At 66.3% G+C, this 17,005-nt stretch overlaps 1 protein-coding gene across 4 annotated transcripts in view; it reads right to left on the reverse strand.

The window, feature by feature from the left end:
• Window positions 1-4,782: 4,782 nt before the first annotated feature.
• Window positions 4,783-17,005, reverse strand: part of FRMD1 (FERM domain containing 1) — a 30,960-nt gene continuing 18,737 nt past the window's right edge. For 3 of the 4 annotated variants that reach the window (XM_043592769.1, XM_043592770.1, XM_043592772.1), the window contains 11 exons: window positions 15,732-15,811; window positions 15,316-15,389; window positions 13,905-14,091; window positions 13,606-13,761; window positions 13,195-13,260; window positions 12,796-12,864; window positions 12,012-12,186; window positions 11,099-11,446; window positions 8,602-8,681; window positions 7,235-7,408; window positions 4,783-6,635 (listed from right to left, as the gene is read on the reverse strand). In XM_043592769.1, the coding sequence (XP_043448704.1) occupies window positions 7,277-7,408; window positions 8,602-8,681; window positions 11,099-11,446; window positions 12,012-12,186; window positions 12,796-12,864; window positions 13,195-13,260; window positions 13,606-13,761; window positions 13,905-14,091; window positions 15,316-15,389; window positions 15,732-15,811 (1,367 nt within the window). In that variant the 3' untranslated portion in view covers window positions 4,783-6,635; window positions 7,235-7,276. The remainder of the gene's footprint in view (window positions 6,636-7,234; window positions 7,409-8,601; window positions 8,682-11,098; window positions 11,447-12,011; window positions 12,187-12,795; window positions 12,865-13,194; window positions 13,261-13,605; window positions 13,762-13,904; window positions 14,092-15,315; window positions 15,390-15,731; window positions 15,812-17,005) is intronic. The other variant, XM_043592771.1, reaches the window with a different exon arrangement.

The raw sequence follows: 17,005 nt of genomic DNA on the forward strand, positions 1-17,005 counted from the left end.
GACGCGTGACGCGGCCTCGGCTCCGGGCGGTGCGGCCGCGGGCAGCGGGCTGACTGACGCACAAGCGCGCACGTCACCGCGTCGGCACGGCGGCGGCGGGAAAGCGTGCCGAGACGCAGCGCAGGCGTGGCCAGGCCGACGCACCCACCACGCGCGGGTCTGCGATCGCGCCCGTGCGGCTCAGACGCGGCTTCAGGAGTCACGCTGGCGCCTGGGTCCGCAGCGGAGACGGCCTCGCTGTGCGGAGACTGCGCTCAGGCCTCGGCCCGAGCCACGGGGGCGGAGGGAGGGCGCGGTCCCCGGCGACGGGGCGCAGACGGACGGTCCCGCGCCCTGCGTGTGTCCGCCCGGACGGGCGCGTCCTCCCCGCAGCCCCCGCGTCCTGTGCCCGCCGCCCCGGACGCCCCTGGGGGCCGGGGGCTCCGGCCTCTCAAGGCTGCAGCGGTGGAGGCCCGGCCGTGGGGGCGCCACGGCACCGGGGCCCGACCGCGCAGTGACCGCTGCGTCCGCGGGAGAGCGAGCGAGCGAGCGCACGGCCCGGACGCGCCCTCGGGGGCTCTGTCGGCACTTGGCCGTGGCCGCCCGAGCCCCCAGGTTCTCAGCCGTCGCCGTCCCGTGTCGGCGGTGATGACGCAAACCTCCGGTGTCTGACGCGGTGGCTTATTTGGCCGAGTCAGAAAACGCTTCATCTGCGGACAAAGAGGAACCGAGCCCTGGCCTCAGGGCGGGCGTCACTGTGGGGGCGCCAGAGAACGACCCGGGGCTCAGGGCCTCGTGAATCCCCGACCTGCCCCTGCCCCCCACCCCGTGCGGCTCTGGGGGCTGCACACAGCACGGCCTGGCTGTGTCTCCGTCACCCCACAAGGCCCGGTGTCTCCCCAAGCTGGGGGCCCAGGGGCGTAGGAGGGGTGCGTGGGGAGGGGGGCTGCGGCCAGTCCATGGCTCCATCGGCGGCAGCCACTTGCCCTGACACTCGTGGAGCACTGTCCCCACCCGGCCCTGGGGCCTTCACCCCCCCCCCCCCCATGGCCACACGCTGGAAGCCCACCCACGGGGACACTACAGTCAACCCAACAACCACCTCCCCCCCCCCCCCCCCCGAAGACTCCAGAAACAGGATGGGAATCAGTCCTGCCCTAGCCTGCCCCTCCCCCAGGACCCCTGACATGATCACGACATCTGTGGGCACGGGGTGGGGAGGGGGGACTCACGAGAACGAGGGGTGTGTGGACTAGAACCCACTCCCCAGACGGGGGCCCAGGCGCTGCTGTCCCCAGACAGGACAGGTCTCACATGAGGGCTGAGGGAGGCCCGTCCTCAGTGCAGACACCTGCTTCAGGCCCCCGTTCCCCTCTGGGGACTCTGCCTCCCAGGCTTGCCCTCCATCGACAGGCCAACTGCCCGCCCTGTGTCCCCCCACCCCTTCCCTTCCTCAGGCACAGTTCCCACCGGCGGGCGCCTGCGTCCATGTGCACAGGCCCCCCCCCCCGCTCCCCCCCCCCCCCCCCGGGTCTGGTCTCCCACATTCTCTGGACCTGCCCACAAGGACACTCTCTCTCCCTTCCTCGGCACCCCCCATCCCCAGCCGTGTTTCGGGGTGCTGAACGAGTGTGATGTCGGAGGGAAGTCACGTCCCCCTCAACACTGACTTTCAGTTTGTGCTGCGGCCCAAACGCGTGGCCTTGAGCCGTTGTGTCTGCAGTGAAGCCACGAGGGGGCCACGTGGGGCGCAGCCGTCTCCGGGGTGGACTCCGCACCGAGGCGGCCACCGGGACCGAGTGGCGTGGGGGTGGGTGACCGGGGGTGGCCAGCAGGTGGGGGTGGGGCAGGGATGCCGGGGCTCGAGGCCACAACAGGGACCGCTGGGGGTGTCCTGCTCCTGCGGGAAACAGGGTAAGATCCCTGCTGGTGACGTAGGTGTGTGGCGAGCGCTGGGATCCAAGTTAAGAACGTCCAGTCGGAACGTCGCAGAAGCTGGCGAAGAGCGCGGATCATCCGAGGTTCCCAGCACCTCCCGTCTTCTGTCTGCCTTCGGGGCGAGGCCGGCACCCCCTTCTGGAGCATCACCGCCGGCCATCTGGCTCCTGGTGCTGGTGCCTTCGGGGCGTGCTCACTGGAAGCTCGAAGGTCGCAGTGGGCAGCATGAGAGGGCCGTCAGGGCTGCTGTCCCCACCCGGCCGTTCCCCCTTCCAGTCCCCGAGTGCGTCCCACCAGGCCGGCCCTGCCTCCTGAAGACCAGTGCTGTCCCCGCCCGGGGCGGTCACCCGAGGACCCCATAGACGACCCTACCCGCCTGCAAGTCTGCTTCCCTTGGCTGGACCTCACACACCGGTGCCCACAGGCTCGGGCTCCGTCCAGGCCCTTCGGCGAGGGGCCAGGGAACCAGCCCTCGTCGGGCAGTTATCGGGTCTTAACCGCTTGTGGTGAAAAAGTCTCCATTTTGCCAATTTTAGAAAACCACGTAGCTGTGTGCTGATGGGGCCCAAAGCTGAACACTGGTGGGCGTCGTGGCCCCTCCTGCTCCCACATGGAAGAAACAGGCCAGTCTCCTCGGAGCAGCCAGGCCGCTGTGCCGGGGGCCGTCTCTAAGAGCCCCGGTCTCCCAGACGGACGCCCTCGTCCTTGGCCGGCCTGCTCTTCCCCTCTGCCCTCTGCTGAGTCTCAAAGCCCACACAGCGGTTCTGAGGCTGCTGGCCGTGGAGTGAGTTGGCTTCCTGCAGAAAGGACGTCTTGTACCCTGGATTCTGTCTCCCAGGGAGTTTGGGCCAGGTGACCCAGGGGCCACGGGGCACAGGGTTCACAAAACCAAGGTGAAGGTTAGACACGCCCTCTGGACTCCTGGGTCCAGGTCGTCCATGCACTGTGGGTCCCCCACGACGGCAAGTCCCTGCACTGGGCAGCCAGGCCCAACAAAACCACCACCGGGTGCATGTCTACACCCGCACTCCCACAGGGTGGCGGCCAGGGCGGCTCCAGGGGGCGCCAGAATCCCCCCACCGCACCGCAGGGCAGGGGGGTCAGGGCAAGCCCGGGCAGTTGGCCCGGGGATCTGCATCGAACAAGCCCTTGGGGTTTTGTGACCCTACACCTGCTAACTTGACCTCCGGCCTCCACTTTCCCGAGCCGCCTGCCCGTCCCTCAGCTCCGGGGCAAGCTGGGTGGGCTTCCCTTCCAGCCCCTCTGACAGTGGTGCGGAAGACGTGTGGGGGCCTTGCCCTGTGCCCCTGCCCAGCACACCCCTGGGGGCCACACAACCCTCCTCACCGAGTGGACACCCGTGGTCTCGGCATGCGGCTGAATCGGCCCACTTGGCAGCCCCAAGCCGGCCCCGACCTGCCTTTTCTCACAAAGCAGCCATCCCTGCTAGTTAAGACCCATCTTCCAGGAAAATGTCAGTTTTGCCTGGAAGACAAAGTCCCGACCTACACAAAAGGAGAAGCTGGTGTTCTGACTTTCCTGTCCGGCTGCTCTGGCCTCAGCTGTGTGTATGGCTTTCACTTCTTCCGGGTGGGCGGGCGGGGAGGGAGGGAGGCCACTACCAAGGCCCCTCTTGGCCTCTAATTGTGCCGCCCGCTTACCCCATCAGCCAGACCTCACCCGGTGGTTAACAGACACTTGGCATAATCTTCTCGTCTGCCCTCGGGGCCTGAGGAGGGACGGAAATAGAAGCCCTTGCAGGGTTCCAGTTCTCAGGGTCAGCCAGCGGTCCCCACAGCCCCACTGCCAAGGACACGGGGCCCTGGGCCCTGGCCATCCTCAGGGTGATGGGAGAGGGGCCTGGATGTGAGGCCCTGCCCGCCCGCCCCCAGCACCCAGGCCTGTGTCCCACGTGTTCGAGCCCACTGTGTCGCTTCCCCCACCCCCCCCCCCGCCCCTCCCGCACGCAGGGCAGGGCCCGCCCCTCCTCCGACGCCCAGGCGGCACAGCGTGCCTCCAGCGCCCTCTTGTGGCAGCCGGGGATAGACGCGGCGTCCTCCAGGGCCGTCCACCTCACCGTGTCCACCCGCCACGGCCGCCAACCCTCCTGGTGCCACCGGGGCACCTCCGCCCCACCCTGACGCTCACCTCACCTGACACCTTCTTTGTGCAACAGCAGATCAGTCTGCCGGGCTGAGCCCCGGTCCCCAAAAGTTTCCTTACCGCGAAGGAAAATAACGCCCATAGATCTTAGATCAGGGTGGACCCAAGCCCATTTGCTGCTACAGGGACTGGTCTAGCAGGGTTTGGAAAATCACGGGGAGAAGCAACCCCAGGTGGCCCAGAGGCCCAGGTGGCCGCTGGGCCCCGCTGGGCTTCCTCACGCTTCTGCCCCCGGTGGTCTTGGGCCTGGGTACTTCCCGCATAGGGGCCAGACGGGCAGCCTGGGACACCTGTCCCCCCGACCCTGGCCGTCACCGTGTTCTCAATGTGCATGTGCCTGTCGTCCCCACCTGCACCTGCCCAGGGCTGGCCCATCACCTACCTTGGTGATGTGTGTGTGATGAGGGAGATCGGGTGACCACAGTGACCCTGGCCATCCCTCTTGGCCCGTCCCCCATGGCAGCAACCTCTGACCACACGTGAAGGTGGCTAGAGCAGCCTCGCTTCCCTAAGCAGATTTGGAAAATGTGGGCTCCACGGGGCATGAATGTTCCTACGTGTCCCCCAGTCCAGGCAGCACGAGGACACGGCGCGTGTGCACGGGACAAGCCCTCAGAGCAGCGCACATCCCCCAGGTGGGTTAACCACCACCCAGCCTCCTGGCTCAGCAGCGCCGGTTGGGCCAAGTGCAAATGGGAGACGTGTATTTAGGTCCTTTATTACACGTGCCAGTGTGCACACACCCAGATTTCCTTTCACAGAAAGGGTCAGGAAGCCCGGCCCGGGCGGCATCAGACTTGCCGTGTGCATGCGTGCGTGCACACACGGACCCACACACGTGCACATACATGTGCACACGGACCCACACACGTGCACACGTTCCCGTGCGTGCATGCATGCGTGTACACATAGGTGTGGACCCACGCACATATGTGTGCGTGCACGGACACACTCGCACATACATGTGTGTACATGTGGACCCACCTGCGCATGTGCCCCCACACACGTGTGCACCCACACACACGGGCTCAAGTTCTGCCCTCTGTCTCCAAAATGAGCCTGAGCTGGCCGCGCCGGCGTGGCCTTCGGGGCAGGAGCACGGGAGACGGGCGATGTCACAGGCACAGGGCCCTGTGGCAGCGGGCTTCCGGTCACCCGCTGAGTGCTCGGGACTACCAGACGGACACACGCCAGTCCATCTGATCAAGGGGACAGCAGGCGTCAGATCCTGCGCAGGGCAGAGGCGGGAGGGGCCCGGGTAAAACGAGCCGCACCCTAACACCCGTCAGGCTCAGGGCCTGTTACCACCCCTCTCGCCCTGCACCTGCTCCCAGCGCCCGCTCAGGTCTCTGGACGGGAGGCAGGGGCCCACCTGGGGTCGGGAGGTGGCCGGGACGCAGCGCCAGCCCGGCCTTCCTCCGGGGACACAGGCCGCCAGCCTGCTGACGCGCACCCCCTCCGCCAACGACTCCGCTCCATCCAGGTGGCGGCTGGCCGCGGGAAGGCCACCTGGCAGCCGGGCCTGGACCTGGGGAGGGAGCGCGCCCCGGCCCCGGGAGGCCGCCCCGCCTTTGAACCTCCCGTCTGGGAGGACCCCGCTCTGTCCTCCCAGCCTGTGGAGGCTGGCGCGGTGCTCCTGCCCCGGTGCTCCAAAGGCAAGCTGGCCGCTGAGGCTGGGGCCGGGGCCACGCACCTGCCGTCACGTGCTGCCTGCTCACGGCCTCTCAACGCACCGATGGCACAGCCCCGAGGGCAGGGTGCTGTCCCTCAGAAGCACACTTTTCCAGGACCCGCCACGGCATGACCTGTAAACCTCCGCCCCATCGGGAAGGCCGCGCGAAGCCCAGAAGTCTCTCCAGCCCCAGACGTGGAGCTTGGGTCCGGGCCGAGGGGGCGGCTGGGTCAAGTCCCCACCCTGCCCTATCTCACCCGCCGCCTTCTGAGCCCTAACGGGTGACCCGCGCTGCGGGAGCCCCGGCCGTGCCTGGGGACGGCGGGTCAGTGACCCGCGTGACCTCTGCTGGAAAGGGACGGGACGCTCAGCTCGGTCTTGGGGGGGCAGGGCCAGGAACATTCAGAATCTGCATCCTGGCTTCTCGGGATGGCCCAGCCGCCTCTCGGGCTCCGTAGGCCCCGCAGGGACCGGGCGTCCACGTGCCGCTGCGACTCCAGGCTTGGAGCCCTGCGGTGAACGCATCGTGTGAGGGGTGGGCAGGGGTCACCCACAGGCCAGGTCTGTCGCAGGGTGACAGCTGGGCCCACACCTCACAGAGAAGCCTCTGGGATCGTGAGCAGCAGGGGCGGCAGAGCGGTCTAGAGGAAGCTGGGGCCGGTGCCGTGACAGGTGACCGTGACCTTGGGTCAAAGGCTCCCAGAAGGCTGTGCACCTGGTCTGGCCGTCCACTGGGGGGGGGGGGGTCTGTGCAGAGGGAACCGGAAGGGTCTCTCCCACACGCGGGAACAGCCAACATCTTCCTTCCAGAGTGGATGGGTGGGGGCCGCCCCCGAGCCACCTGCAGACGGGGTGGCCATGCCTTGACTTCTGCCTCCTGACACTAAGACAGAAGGAGTCTGGACCCATCATGGCGGGCACGAGAAGCGGGTCCTCATACTCCCTCCAGGCTTCTCCATACGGCTGGCGGGTGAACCCATAGGAGGAGGGTCTCGGTCAACGGGGCGGTGGCGGGGCCTCCAGCACACAAAAGGGCGGGGGCCAGGGACTGTGGACCAAGCCCTGCCACGTGGATGCATCCGTGCCGTGTAGACAGAGCCCACGTGGACGGGCCGTGCTGTGTAGACGGAGCCCCGGGCGGACAAGCTGTGCCGTGTGGATGAGCCCCCGTGGACGGGCCGTGCTGTGTAGACGGAGCCCCAGGCGGACAAGCTGTGCCGTGTGGATGAGCCCCCGTGGACGAGCTGTGCCGTGTGGATGAACCCCCCGTGGACGGGCCGTGCTGTGTAGACAGAGCCCACATGGACGGGCCGTGCTGTGTAGACAGAGCCCCGGGTGGACAAGCTGTGCCGTGTGGATGAGCCCCCGTGGACGAGCTGTGCCGTGTGGATGAACCTCCCGTGGACGGGCCGTGCTGTGTAGACGGAGCCCCGGGCAGACAAGCCGTGCCGTGTGGATGAGCCCCACGTGGATGAGCCATACCGTGTGGATGAGCCCCACGTGCAGAGCCACACCTCTGGGTGTCTATACCACAAACTCTTCTGGGAGCTGGTCCTCCCTGCACAGGACCAGGGAGAGGCATTTCGAGGACCTCACTCCGCAGGGTCCTGGTGGTGCATGGTCCAGGCCGTGGCAGTGCGGATCTGCCTCTGGGATCTGCAGGGGGGACAGTGTGAGTGCGTCTGCCTTCCCGCCCTGCCTCCTCGTCCTTGCCCACCCCTCCAATTCTGTCCTGCCTGCCCTGTCCTCCTTGCACCCTGCTGGCCCACTGTCAGCACAGCCTGGACAGGAGGGGACTCCCAATCCCTTGTGTCCGCTGCGGGCGCGAGCCCCTTGGGCAGGGGTGGGGCACAGGCAGTGGCCCCTCTGTTCTCAGCCAGGGCAGCTCAGGGAGGGAGTGGCTCCTTCTGTGTGGGCCCTCCCCCTCCTCTCCTGTCCTGAGGAGGCTCCTACAGGAAGGGCTTGGGTCCCCCTCTGGGGACCTGACATGGAGCCCACACCCATCCCGAGGGGACTGGGGGCTACGTGACAATTGGGGCGGGACACAGCCCTGAGCTGTTTTCTTGCTTTGAACTCATCAGACCTGGTTACTATTTGATAGATCTTAGGAAGATCCAGAAGCATCCACAGAAGTCAAGAACAGCCTCCCCCATTTCACGTGTGAGGAAGCTTGTCCAGTGCCCAGGCTCTGAGGTGGCCGCCCCGGGTCCCGTCCAGGTCAGGGCCCAGCTAGGGGCCACCACGCTGAACTACCACAGCCATGCAGGGAGGAAGCTGGGGCCGGTGCCGTGACAAGTGACCGTGACCTTGCGTCAAAGCAGCAGACGGCCACGCGGGACCCCTGCATCCAAGCCAATCATCGCCTTTTGTGGGCACGTCCCATCCATCATCTCTGGGCCCAGCCAGCCACCTGCCCAGGGCACTGTGGTGCCTGCCCCATCCCTGGGTCTAGTCCGTCCCTCCCTGGGAGTCACGTCACAGCCTGATATTCTCTCTGTCCAGGGCGCCACCCCCAGGTCAGCTCTGAGCCAGGAGGGGAGCCCCCAGACTACCCCGGAACCACTGCCCTCTGCCCCTCCTCCTACCCCTGGGGGCCTGGAGCAGCCCCTCAAGCCCTCACCACCCTGGGAGGGTGGACTCCGCCATCCAGTGAGCACCCAGCCAGGAAGGCAGGGTCCCTGGGGAGCCAGCGCCCCCCCCCCCACCGCCTTGTTCCCCCAGAAGCCTCCCCTCCCCGCCCCCACTGCCTCAGTGAGGTCCGGGGCTCTCTAACTGGAGGCCTGCGGTGGGCCTGGGCGGGCAAGGAAAACAGGTGCAGGAGCCCAACATGGACCCACCCGGGGACATACCTGGTGCAGGGCCTCCGCGCTGCGGCCCCACGTCCTGATCAGCCCGACCTGCACGGCCGCCAAGGGCTCCTTGCAAGAGGCTGTGGGAAGGGCGGGGGATGTGAACGGGGCCAGAGACAAGCTCTTACCTCTGTGGAAGGATGACTCTTCCCCTGGGGGCCCTGGCCCTGACTCCTCCCCTGGGGGGCCCTGACTCTGACTCCTCCCCTAGGGGGGGGTCCTCACTCTGACTCCTCCCCTGGGGGGCCCTGGCCCTGACTCCTCCCCTGGGGGGCCCTGACTCTGACTCCTCCCCTGGGGGGCCCTGACTCTGACTCCTCCCCTGGGGGGGGTCCTCACTCTGACTCCTCCCTTGGGGGGACCCTCACTCTGACTCCTCCTTTGGGGGGCCCTGACTCTGACTCCTCCCCTGGGGGGCCCCTGACTCTGACTCCTCCCCTGGGGGGCCCTGACTCTGACTCCTCCCCTGGGGGGGCCCCTGACTCTGACTCCTCCCCTGGGGGGACCCTCACTCTGACTCCTCCCCTGGGGGGGGTCCTCACTCTGACTCCTCCCCTGGGGGGGCCCCTGACTCTGACTCCTCCCCTGGGGGGCCCTCACTCTGACTCCTCCCCTGGGGGGCCCTGGCCCTAACTCCTCCCCTGGGGGGCCCTCACTCTGACTCCTCCCCTGGGGGGGGTCCTCACTGTGACTCCTCCCTTGGGGGGACCCTCACTCTGACTCCTCCCCTGGGGGGACCCTCACTCTGACTCCTCCCCTGGGGGGCCCTCACTCTGACTCTTCCCCTGGGGGGCCCTGGCCCTGACTCCTCCCATGGGGGGCCCTGGCCCTGACTCTTCCCCTGGGGGGGTCCTCACTCTGACTCCTCCCTTGGGGGGACCCTCACCCTGACTCCTCCCTTGGGGGGCCCTCACTCTGACTCCTCCCCTGGGGGGACCCTCACTCTGACTCCTCCCCTGGGGGGGGTCCTCACTCTGACTCCTCCCCTGGGGGCCCTCACTCTGACTCTTCCCCTGGGGGGCCCTGGCCCTGACTCCTCCCCTGGGGGGCCCTCACTCTGACTCCTCCCATAGGGGGACCCTCACTCTGACTCCTCCCCTGGGGGGGGCCCTCACTCTGACTCCTCCCCTGGGGGGACCCTCACTCTGACTCCTCCCCTGGGGGGCCCTCACTCTGAGTCTTCCCCTGGGGGGCCCTGGCCCTGACTCCTCCCCTGGGGGGCCCTGGCCCTGACTCTTCCCCTGGGGGGGTCCTCACTCTGACTCCTCCCTTGGGGGGACCCTCACCCTGACTCCTCCCCTGGGGGGCCCTGGCCCTGACTCTTCCCCTGGGGGGGGTCCTCACTCTGACTCCTCCCTTGGGGGGACCCTCACCCTGACTCCTCCCTTGGGGGGCCCTCACTCTGACTCCTCCCCTGGGGGGACCCTCACTCTGACTCCTCCCCTGGGAGGGGTCCTCACTCTGACTCTTCCCCTGGGGGGCCCTGGCCCTGACTCCTCCCCTGGGGGGACCCTCACTCTGACTCCTCCCCTGGGGGGCCCTCACTCTGACTTTAGACCCGGAGCTTTCCTGCACCCCGTCATCCAGTGGCCTGGATCTGCAGCGTAGTGAAGAGGTTTTCTGCAGTCACACACCTGGTCACACGTGTTCCCTACTGAGGTGTCTGAACCCCCTTGAATGTGGGAGGCTGTCCGTGGGCCTCCTCGCTCAGGGGGTCCTTGGCCGAGGGACGGGGCAACCGGGGAAGGGTCCCAGCCCTCCCCACCCACGGGCTTGCTCCGCCCCATCCTTCCTCAGTGGCATTTGTCCAGGCACAACAGGCCCTTACGGGGCAAACCGCGGATCAGCAGTATTGTTCACACTGGACTGCAGACCACAAGCCTGGACACAAACACAGACAGCAAACCAGACGCTAGGTGTCCACAGGTGACTCCAGGGGACCCTGGATGGTCGTGGGTGGCTGGGACCTGCAGCTGGTCCCCACAATTGCCCATCACGTCCACTGCCCAGAGTGCTGCAAACGGTCAGGGGACAGTGGAGCCAATGGGACCTTTCCGGGGTGACAAGGCAGGGCCCCACACCCCTGGACGCCACAGAGGCATCCCTGGGGACCCTGGGTCCTAGATCTCCTGGAAACCTCTAGTCTTGTGAAGCTAGAGAGGAACATGGCTGAAACACTCCCTGATGGCCGGACGACAGACGACAGGCACCGGTCAGGTCGGGCTCCCTGAAAGTCCTGAGGCCCCTTGTGACCCGCTGCAGAGACGGCTGAAGGACCCCCACCCCACAGCACACCGCAGGGAGGACCCCATCACGCGGTCTCTGACCCCAGGCCCTAAGGCCGCCTCGTGGTGCTGGGGGGTCAGGCCACACTGGGGAACTGAGGGGCCACATGGGAGTCATGGGCCCGTGCACCCGGCCCCGCTGGGGGGTCAGTGCCTGTCACCCCAGCCCCACAACACTGGCCCTGCTGGGGGCTGGCCGGGCGCACACTCACCGTCTCCCCGATCCTGGGCCTCCACCTCGCGCCCGCCTCCGTGGCCACCATCTGTGCCGTGGCTCCTCTGGCTGGTGCTGGGGCTGCAGGGTGGCACCTCCCCAAGCACGGCCTCGGTGCCCCAGGGCTCGTCCACCGACACCCCCCAGGGCTCCGCGGGCCCAGCGTCTGCCTCGATGCCTCGCAAGCGGGGGCTACTGCCGCTGTCAGCCGAGCTGAGGTACGGGTGCTCCGGGAGCTGCTGGCCACCACGCCTGCTGCGGGGGGAGCCCGGGGAGCCCTTGTCACCAGGGTCTCGGTCCAGGTCCAGCGTGTCACTGACGTAGGACTCCCGATAGTGCTGCTTCTCTGTGTGGGGACAGGAGGCACAGCAGGGAAGAATGGGCTCGGAGGGGACACAGGTGCAGTCTTACATGCCTGGAGCCACAGGGTGCCAGCGGTGGCCCTGGGATCCTGCCCATGCCCCCGGCTGGCGCTGAGGCCCAGGGGACGCAGTGTGGGGGGAGGGAAGTGCCACCCAGGGATCAGGGCCCTGTGTACCCGTGGCATTTGTCACCCACAGCCAGTAAGCTCCGGATACGTGCCTTTGTAATGGTTCCTCGGGGCTGTCCCACAGTCCCCAGTGTCAGGGACCCCAAGCAGCCCCCGCATGCGAGCGGACATGCTCACAAGTGCACGGGCACACGCACACGCTCATGTGTGCACGGCCAGGGTGCCCAGGAGCCCCCCAGCCCCTCAGCCTTCCTGCCACACCTAGAGAATTCCTTCCCAGAATTCAAACTGTCCCCACGCCCCATCCTCAGAATCCAGAGGACACAGGAGCCAAGAGGCCGCGGCCCCCAGTGGGAAAAATGAAAGGTGCCCAGAAGCAGCCCGGACGGCCCCCCGGTGCCTGGCCGCGGCCGGGGCGCACCTTCCGCCTCCTCCAGCTGCTGCAGCCTCCGCAGGGTGGGTCGCAGCGTGAGCCGCAGCAGGTGGGTGGCGCTGAACAGCCGCAGCAGGTGGCCGGAGCGCGAGGCGCAGCCCGTGTAATACACCAGCTTCCGCGCCGACGGCGGCCCGTCCGGCTGGATCTCCAGCCTTTTCCCCTGAGCGAGGAAGAGGCAAGATGTAATCTTACAAGAAAACCACGTGACAGCGAGCGTGTTAAACACGGGCCGTGACCCCAGATAGGAAGCCGCCCTCGTCCCTGTTTGCAGATCCCGTTCCCGCGTGCTGGTAGGCGGTCAGAGGCGCACAGCACCCCGCGCTCAGGCACGAGAGGGCGGCCCCGGAACATCGCGGACGGCTAGACACTCCCCTCAGCCCCCCGACGGCCGCGTGCGGGGCAGCAGTCCCAGGACGGGACGCCAGGCCTCAGTCTCGCCGTCCGGAGGAAAGGTCCACGGCAAGTCTGCGTCCAGGGCCCTCCCCGTCCTGCGCCTCAGCCCCGAGGGCCGGGCGGGGCCCAGGGAGGCCTCCCGAGGCCAGGACCAAGGAACGGGGGCATCTGGAGGCTGCAGCGGTGAGCTTCCGTGACCTGATCCTCATCCCCCTTGTTTGCTCCACATCAGAACACCAGGCCACCGGCAGCAAACATGCCCTGTGGCCAGGTCAACAGGGTCAAGCCCTAGACGCCCCTGGGTGCCGGGTCTCAGGCTGTGCCTGCTCCCCATGGAGGATGAAGCCCTCCCACCTTGATCCCACCAGACACGCACCAGAAACACCAGCTTCCCGATGTGGGACCAGGGGAAGTCATAGAGCAGCTTGGGAGCATGGTCCGCCTCCTGCAAAACCGCAGAGAGGTGCTCAGGACAGCCGGCCAGAGGATAGACCCAGTGCAAAGGTTCAAGGGGAAGGGTGGGGGAGGGCGGTGGACGGGGAGGGGTGGGGAGGTCGGGGGGGGGGGGGGGAGGGGAGGGGAGGAAGAACAGGAGGGGAGAGCGCGGACTGGGAGGGGAGGGGAGGAGGGGAGAAGGAGGAGGGAGGGGGAGGGTGGTGGACGGGGAGGGGTGAGGAGGTCGGGGGGAGCAGAGGGGAGGGGAAGGGAGGGGAGGAGGGGAGAAGGAGGAGGGAGGGGGGAACAGGTGGCCACTCCAGGGGCTCTTCCCCAGCACCTGATAGACTTGCATTCCCTTGAGGGTCAGTCCCAGGACGATGGTAGGCCTGTCCTCCTTCTTATCCTGAAAGGACACCAACTTCAGCGGGGCGACAGGCTGTGCCCGGGGTGGGGGTGGGCCCGCCAGGGATGAGCGGGGTCCCTCTTCCCCTCTGATGCCAGAGGCCTGTCAGCCACCTCCCTGCCTCCTTCACCCCCTCAGACTTTCATGTCTCCAGATATCTGAGCCCCTTAAGCCCCGGTCATGGGCCCGGGCCCGGGCCGGCCAGCCGAGGGGACGCCGTCCGCACGCCCTGTGCTGGGGTCGGCATCCTGGCTGCCCACGGGCTCTGCTCCTCCGGGCCCCTCGGGCAGAGGATCTCCGAGGCGGCCCGGACTCCCAGTTCCGCCGGGGCTTGACCCTGTTGACCTTGTACAGCCTGAAGAAGTGGACAGGCACGTCCTCGAGCCGGCAGGCCTCCCTGATGAAGCGCAGCACTGCCTCCTTGGGGTCGAGGCCCCGCTGCTCACGGTGCACGGTGGGGGCGTGCCTGAGGATGTAGGCGCTGCCCCTCTTGGCAATGATCTGGGGAAGAGGCCACGGGCCTGTGAGGCCCTTCCCGCTTTCCCTCCGCCCCCTGCGGCCCCTCACCCTGCCCTCCCCTCTCGGGGGCTCCGCACGGGGCCCGGGGGACAGAGAAAGGGCTCCGCGGGGCTCCGCAGCCTTACCCACTGCGGAAAGTAGGCTTCCGGTTCGAAGTACCTCCCCACGTGGACCAGCTCCCGGTGGTTGCCCAGGTCGGCCTGCAGCCCGTAGGCGGCCAGCAGGAAGTAGGCCTCCTCGCGGTGGGTGCACTCGGACCTCAGCACACGCTCCTTCAGGTGGCAGTAGTACAGGTGCCTGGCCCTCTTGTCGCTGGAAGGCGTGGGTGGCTTGGTAAGAGGCCAGATCTGGCCCTGCCGGATGGTCGCGACACAGCCTGTGTCCTCCTGCTGCCCCCGGCCCTTCCAGAACCTTCCACACAACCACCCAACCCCCATTCTTCAGAACCTTCCATAAAACCACCCAACCCCCACTGTCCAGAACCCTCCACACAACCACCCAACCCCCACTCTCTAGAAACTTCTACACAACCACCCAACCCCCACTCTCCAGAACCCTCCACACAACCACCCAACCCCCACTGTCCAGAACCCTCCACACAACCACCCAACCCCCACTCTCCAGAACCTTCCATACAACCACCCAACCCCACTCTCTAGAACCTTCCACACAACCACCCAACCCCCACTCTCCAGAACCCTCCACACAACCATCCAACCCCCACTCTCTAGAACCTTCACCACAACCACCCAACCCCCACTCTCCAGAACCTTCCACACAACCACCCAACCCCCACTCTCCAGAACCTTCCATACAACCACCCAACCCCACTCTCTAGAACCTTCCACACAACCACCCAACCCCCACTGTCCAGAACCCTCCACACAACCATCCAACCCCCACTCTCTAGAACCTTCACCACAACCACCCAACCCCCACTGTCCAGAACCCTCCACACAACCACCCAACCCCCACTCTCTAGAACCTTCCACACAACCACCCAACCCCCACTGTCCAGAACCCTCCACACAACCACCCAACCCCCACTCTCTAGAACCTTCCACACAACCACCCAACCCCCACTGTCCAGAACCCTCCTCACAACCACCCAACCCCCACTCTCCAGAACCTTCCACACAACCACTCAACCCCACTCTCCAGAACCTTCCATACAACCACCCAACCCCACTCTCCAGAACCTTCCATACAACCACCCAACCCCCACTCTCCAGAACCCTCCACACAACCACCCAACCCCACTCTCCAGAACCTTCCATACAACCACCCAACCCCCACTCTCCAGAACCCTCCACACAACCACCCAACCCCACTCTCCAGAACCCTCCACACAACCACCCAACCCCCACTCTCTAGAACCTTCACCACAACCACCCACCCCCACTCCTGCCCTCCTGCAGGCTACAGGTGCGGGGACTACCGTGTCCCCAGCACACTGACTGCATGCGCCTCACGCGCCTGGGCTCACCCGGTGGGCTTTCACGGGCCCAGAGAATTCCTCTGACATCACGGAGTTACCTTATGACCCTGCCGTCCTCCACGTAGTACTGCACCCTGAGGAAGCTCACGAAGGGCGCGCGGGGCCTCCCACCCTGCAGGGGAAGCGCAGCGAGAAGACGCGGGCCGGATGGAAAGCGCCCAGGAGCTGGCAGCGGGACAGTTTCCACGGCCAGCGCCCCACAGGTGTCACACCGGCTCCCACGCCCAGGTGGCGACGGCCGGGCACTTTCCTGATTTCCGCGATGCCGTGACTTCTCAGAAGGAGACCCCCGGGTGTGCTATCTGCAGCGCTCAAGGGCGCCCCGCGCCCCCCCCCACCCCAGGCCCTGCCAGCGGCAGCTCTGGGGCACCGCGGGCAGCCCCACGGGTGGGCCGGCGTGTCCCTGCACCAGACACATGCATGGCCGCCCTTGGGTCCGGGGACGGTCACTTACTTTGTGCACTTGCCGCTTCCAGTCCTTGGGGAAGTACTTGCTGATCTTCTGCTCCAAATCCATGAACATGAACTCGTTGTCTAAGAGGACAGGCAGGGCCTTAGTGCCACAGGGACCCTCAAGGGGTCAGCTTGTCCCGCACCAGCAGGGAGGAAGCCTAGGGCTGCCTCGGGCCGTCAGGGGCGCAGGAGAGGGGGCACTTTGGGGCTGTCCCCCGCTAACAAGAGCACAGTGGTCTCGATGCAGACGGCCTGAACTCAGGCAGAGGGCTGGCCGTGACGGAATGGACACCTTCTTTCTCCCCCCCCCCCCCCGTTCATCTGCACATCTCGGGGAAACGGTGCTCTATACGGATAACCCTGAAGCCCCCCAATTAGAGATGAGAGCCCCCCCCACCCCGAGCCACGAGAGCTGCCCGCAGGGGGTACCATCCACTTCCTCCCTCGGGCACACAGGTGACCAGGCACCCCCCACCTGAGGCCACGCCCTTCGGAGCCGTGCGGGCGGCGCTGTCTCCCACGCACGTGCGCAGTCCCTCCGGCTCTCCTGCTCTCCCCCAGACCCTCCACAGAGCCCGGGGGTCTGCATAAACCAGGAGCTGGGAGGTCGCGGAGGCAACCCCAGGGCAGAAGACAAGGCTGGGTGGCTCCCCACCTCCTGCCAGCACACCCCACTCTTGGCTTCCATCCATTAGAGCTCCAGGAAGGGTTTCTTCTGGACCCAGGGCTCTGCTCCTGGACAAGTGTTTCCAGAACCCCGGACACAGTTGGCTCCCGGACAGCAGAATCCAAGGAACAGACCTAGCCCGGGGTTCTGTACACTGTTTGCTCCAGAAAGAACAAGAGTAAACCAGGATTCTGCTCGCCCCTCTCTCCCAGAGAAGGCCAAGTGAGTGTGTGCACGTGTGTGAGTGTATGTGCGTGTGCATACAGTGTGCACAGTGTGCATGTGGTGAGTATATGTGTGTGTGCACATGCGTGAGTATGTGTGTGTGCATGTGCACGGAGTTGTGCACGTGTGTGAATGTTTGTGAGTGTGTACACGTGTACATGGAGTGTGTGCACATGTGCAAGTATATGTATGTGTGCGTGCGTACATGTGCATGTGAAACATGTACACATGCGTGAGTATGTGGAGTGTGTGCACGTGTGTATGTGTGTGCATATGTATGCAAATGCGTGGAGTGTGCACGTGAGTATATGTGTGTGAGTCTGCACTGAGTATGTGAGAATGCACGGTGTGTATTTAAGTGTGTATGAGTGTGTGTGTTTGTA

Source organism: Prionailurus bengalensis, chromosome B2 (genome assembly GCF_016509475.1).
Source record: "Prionailurus bengalensis isolate Pbe53 chromosome B2, Fcat_Pben_1.1_paternal_pri, whole genome shotgun sequence".
NCBI lineage: Eukaryota > Metazoa > Chordata > Mammalia > Carnivora > Felidae > Prionailurus > Prionailurus bengalensis.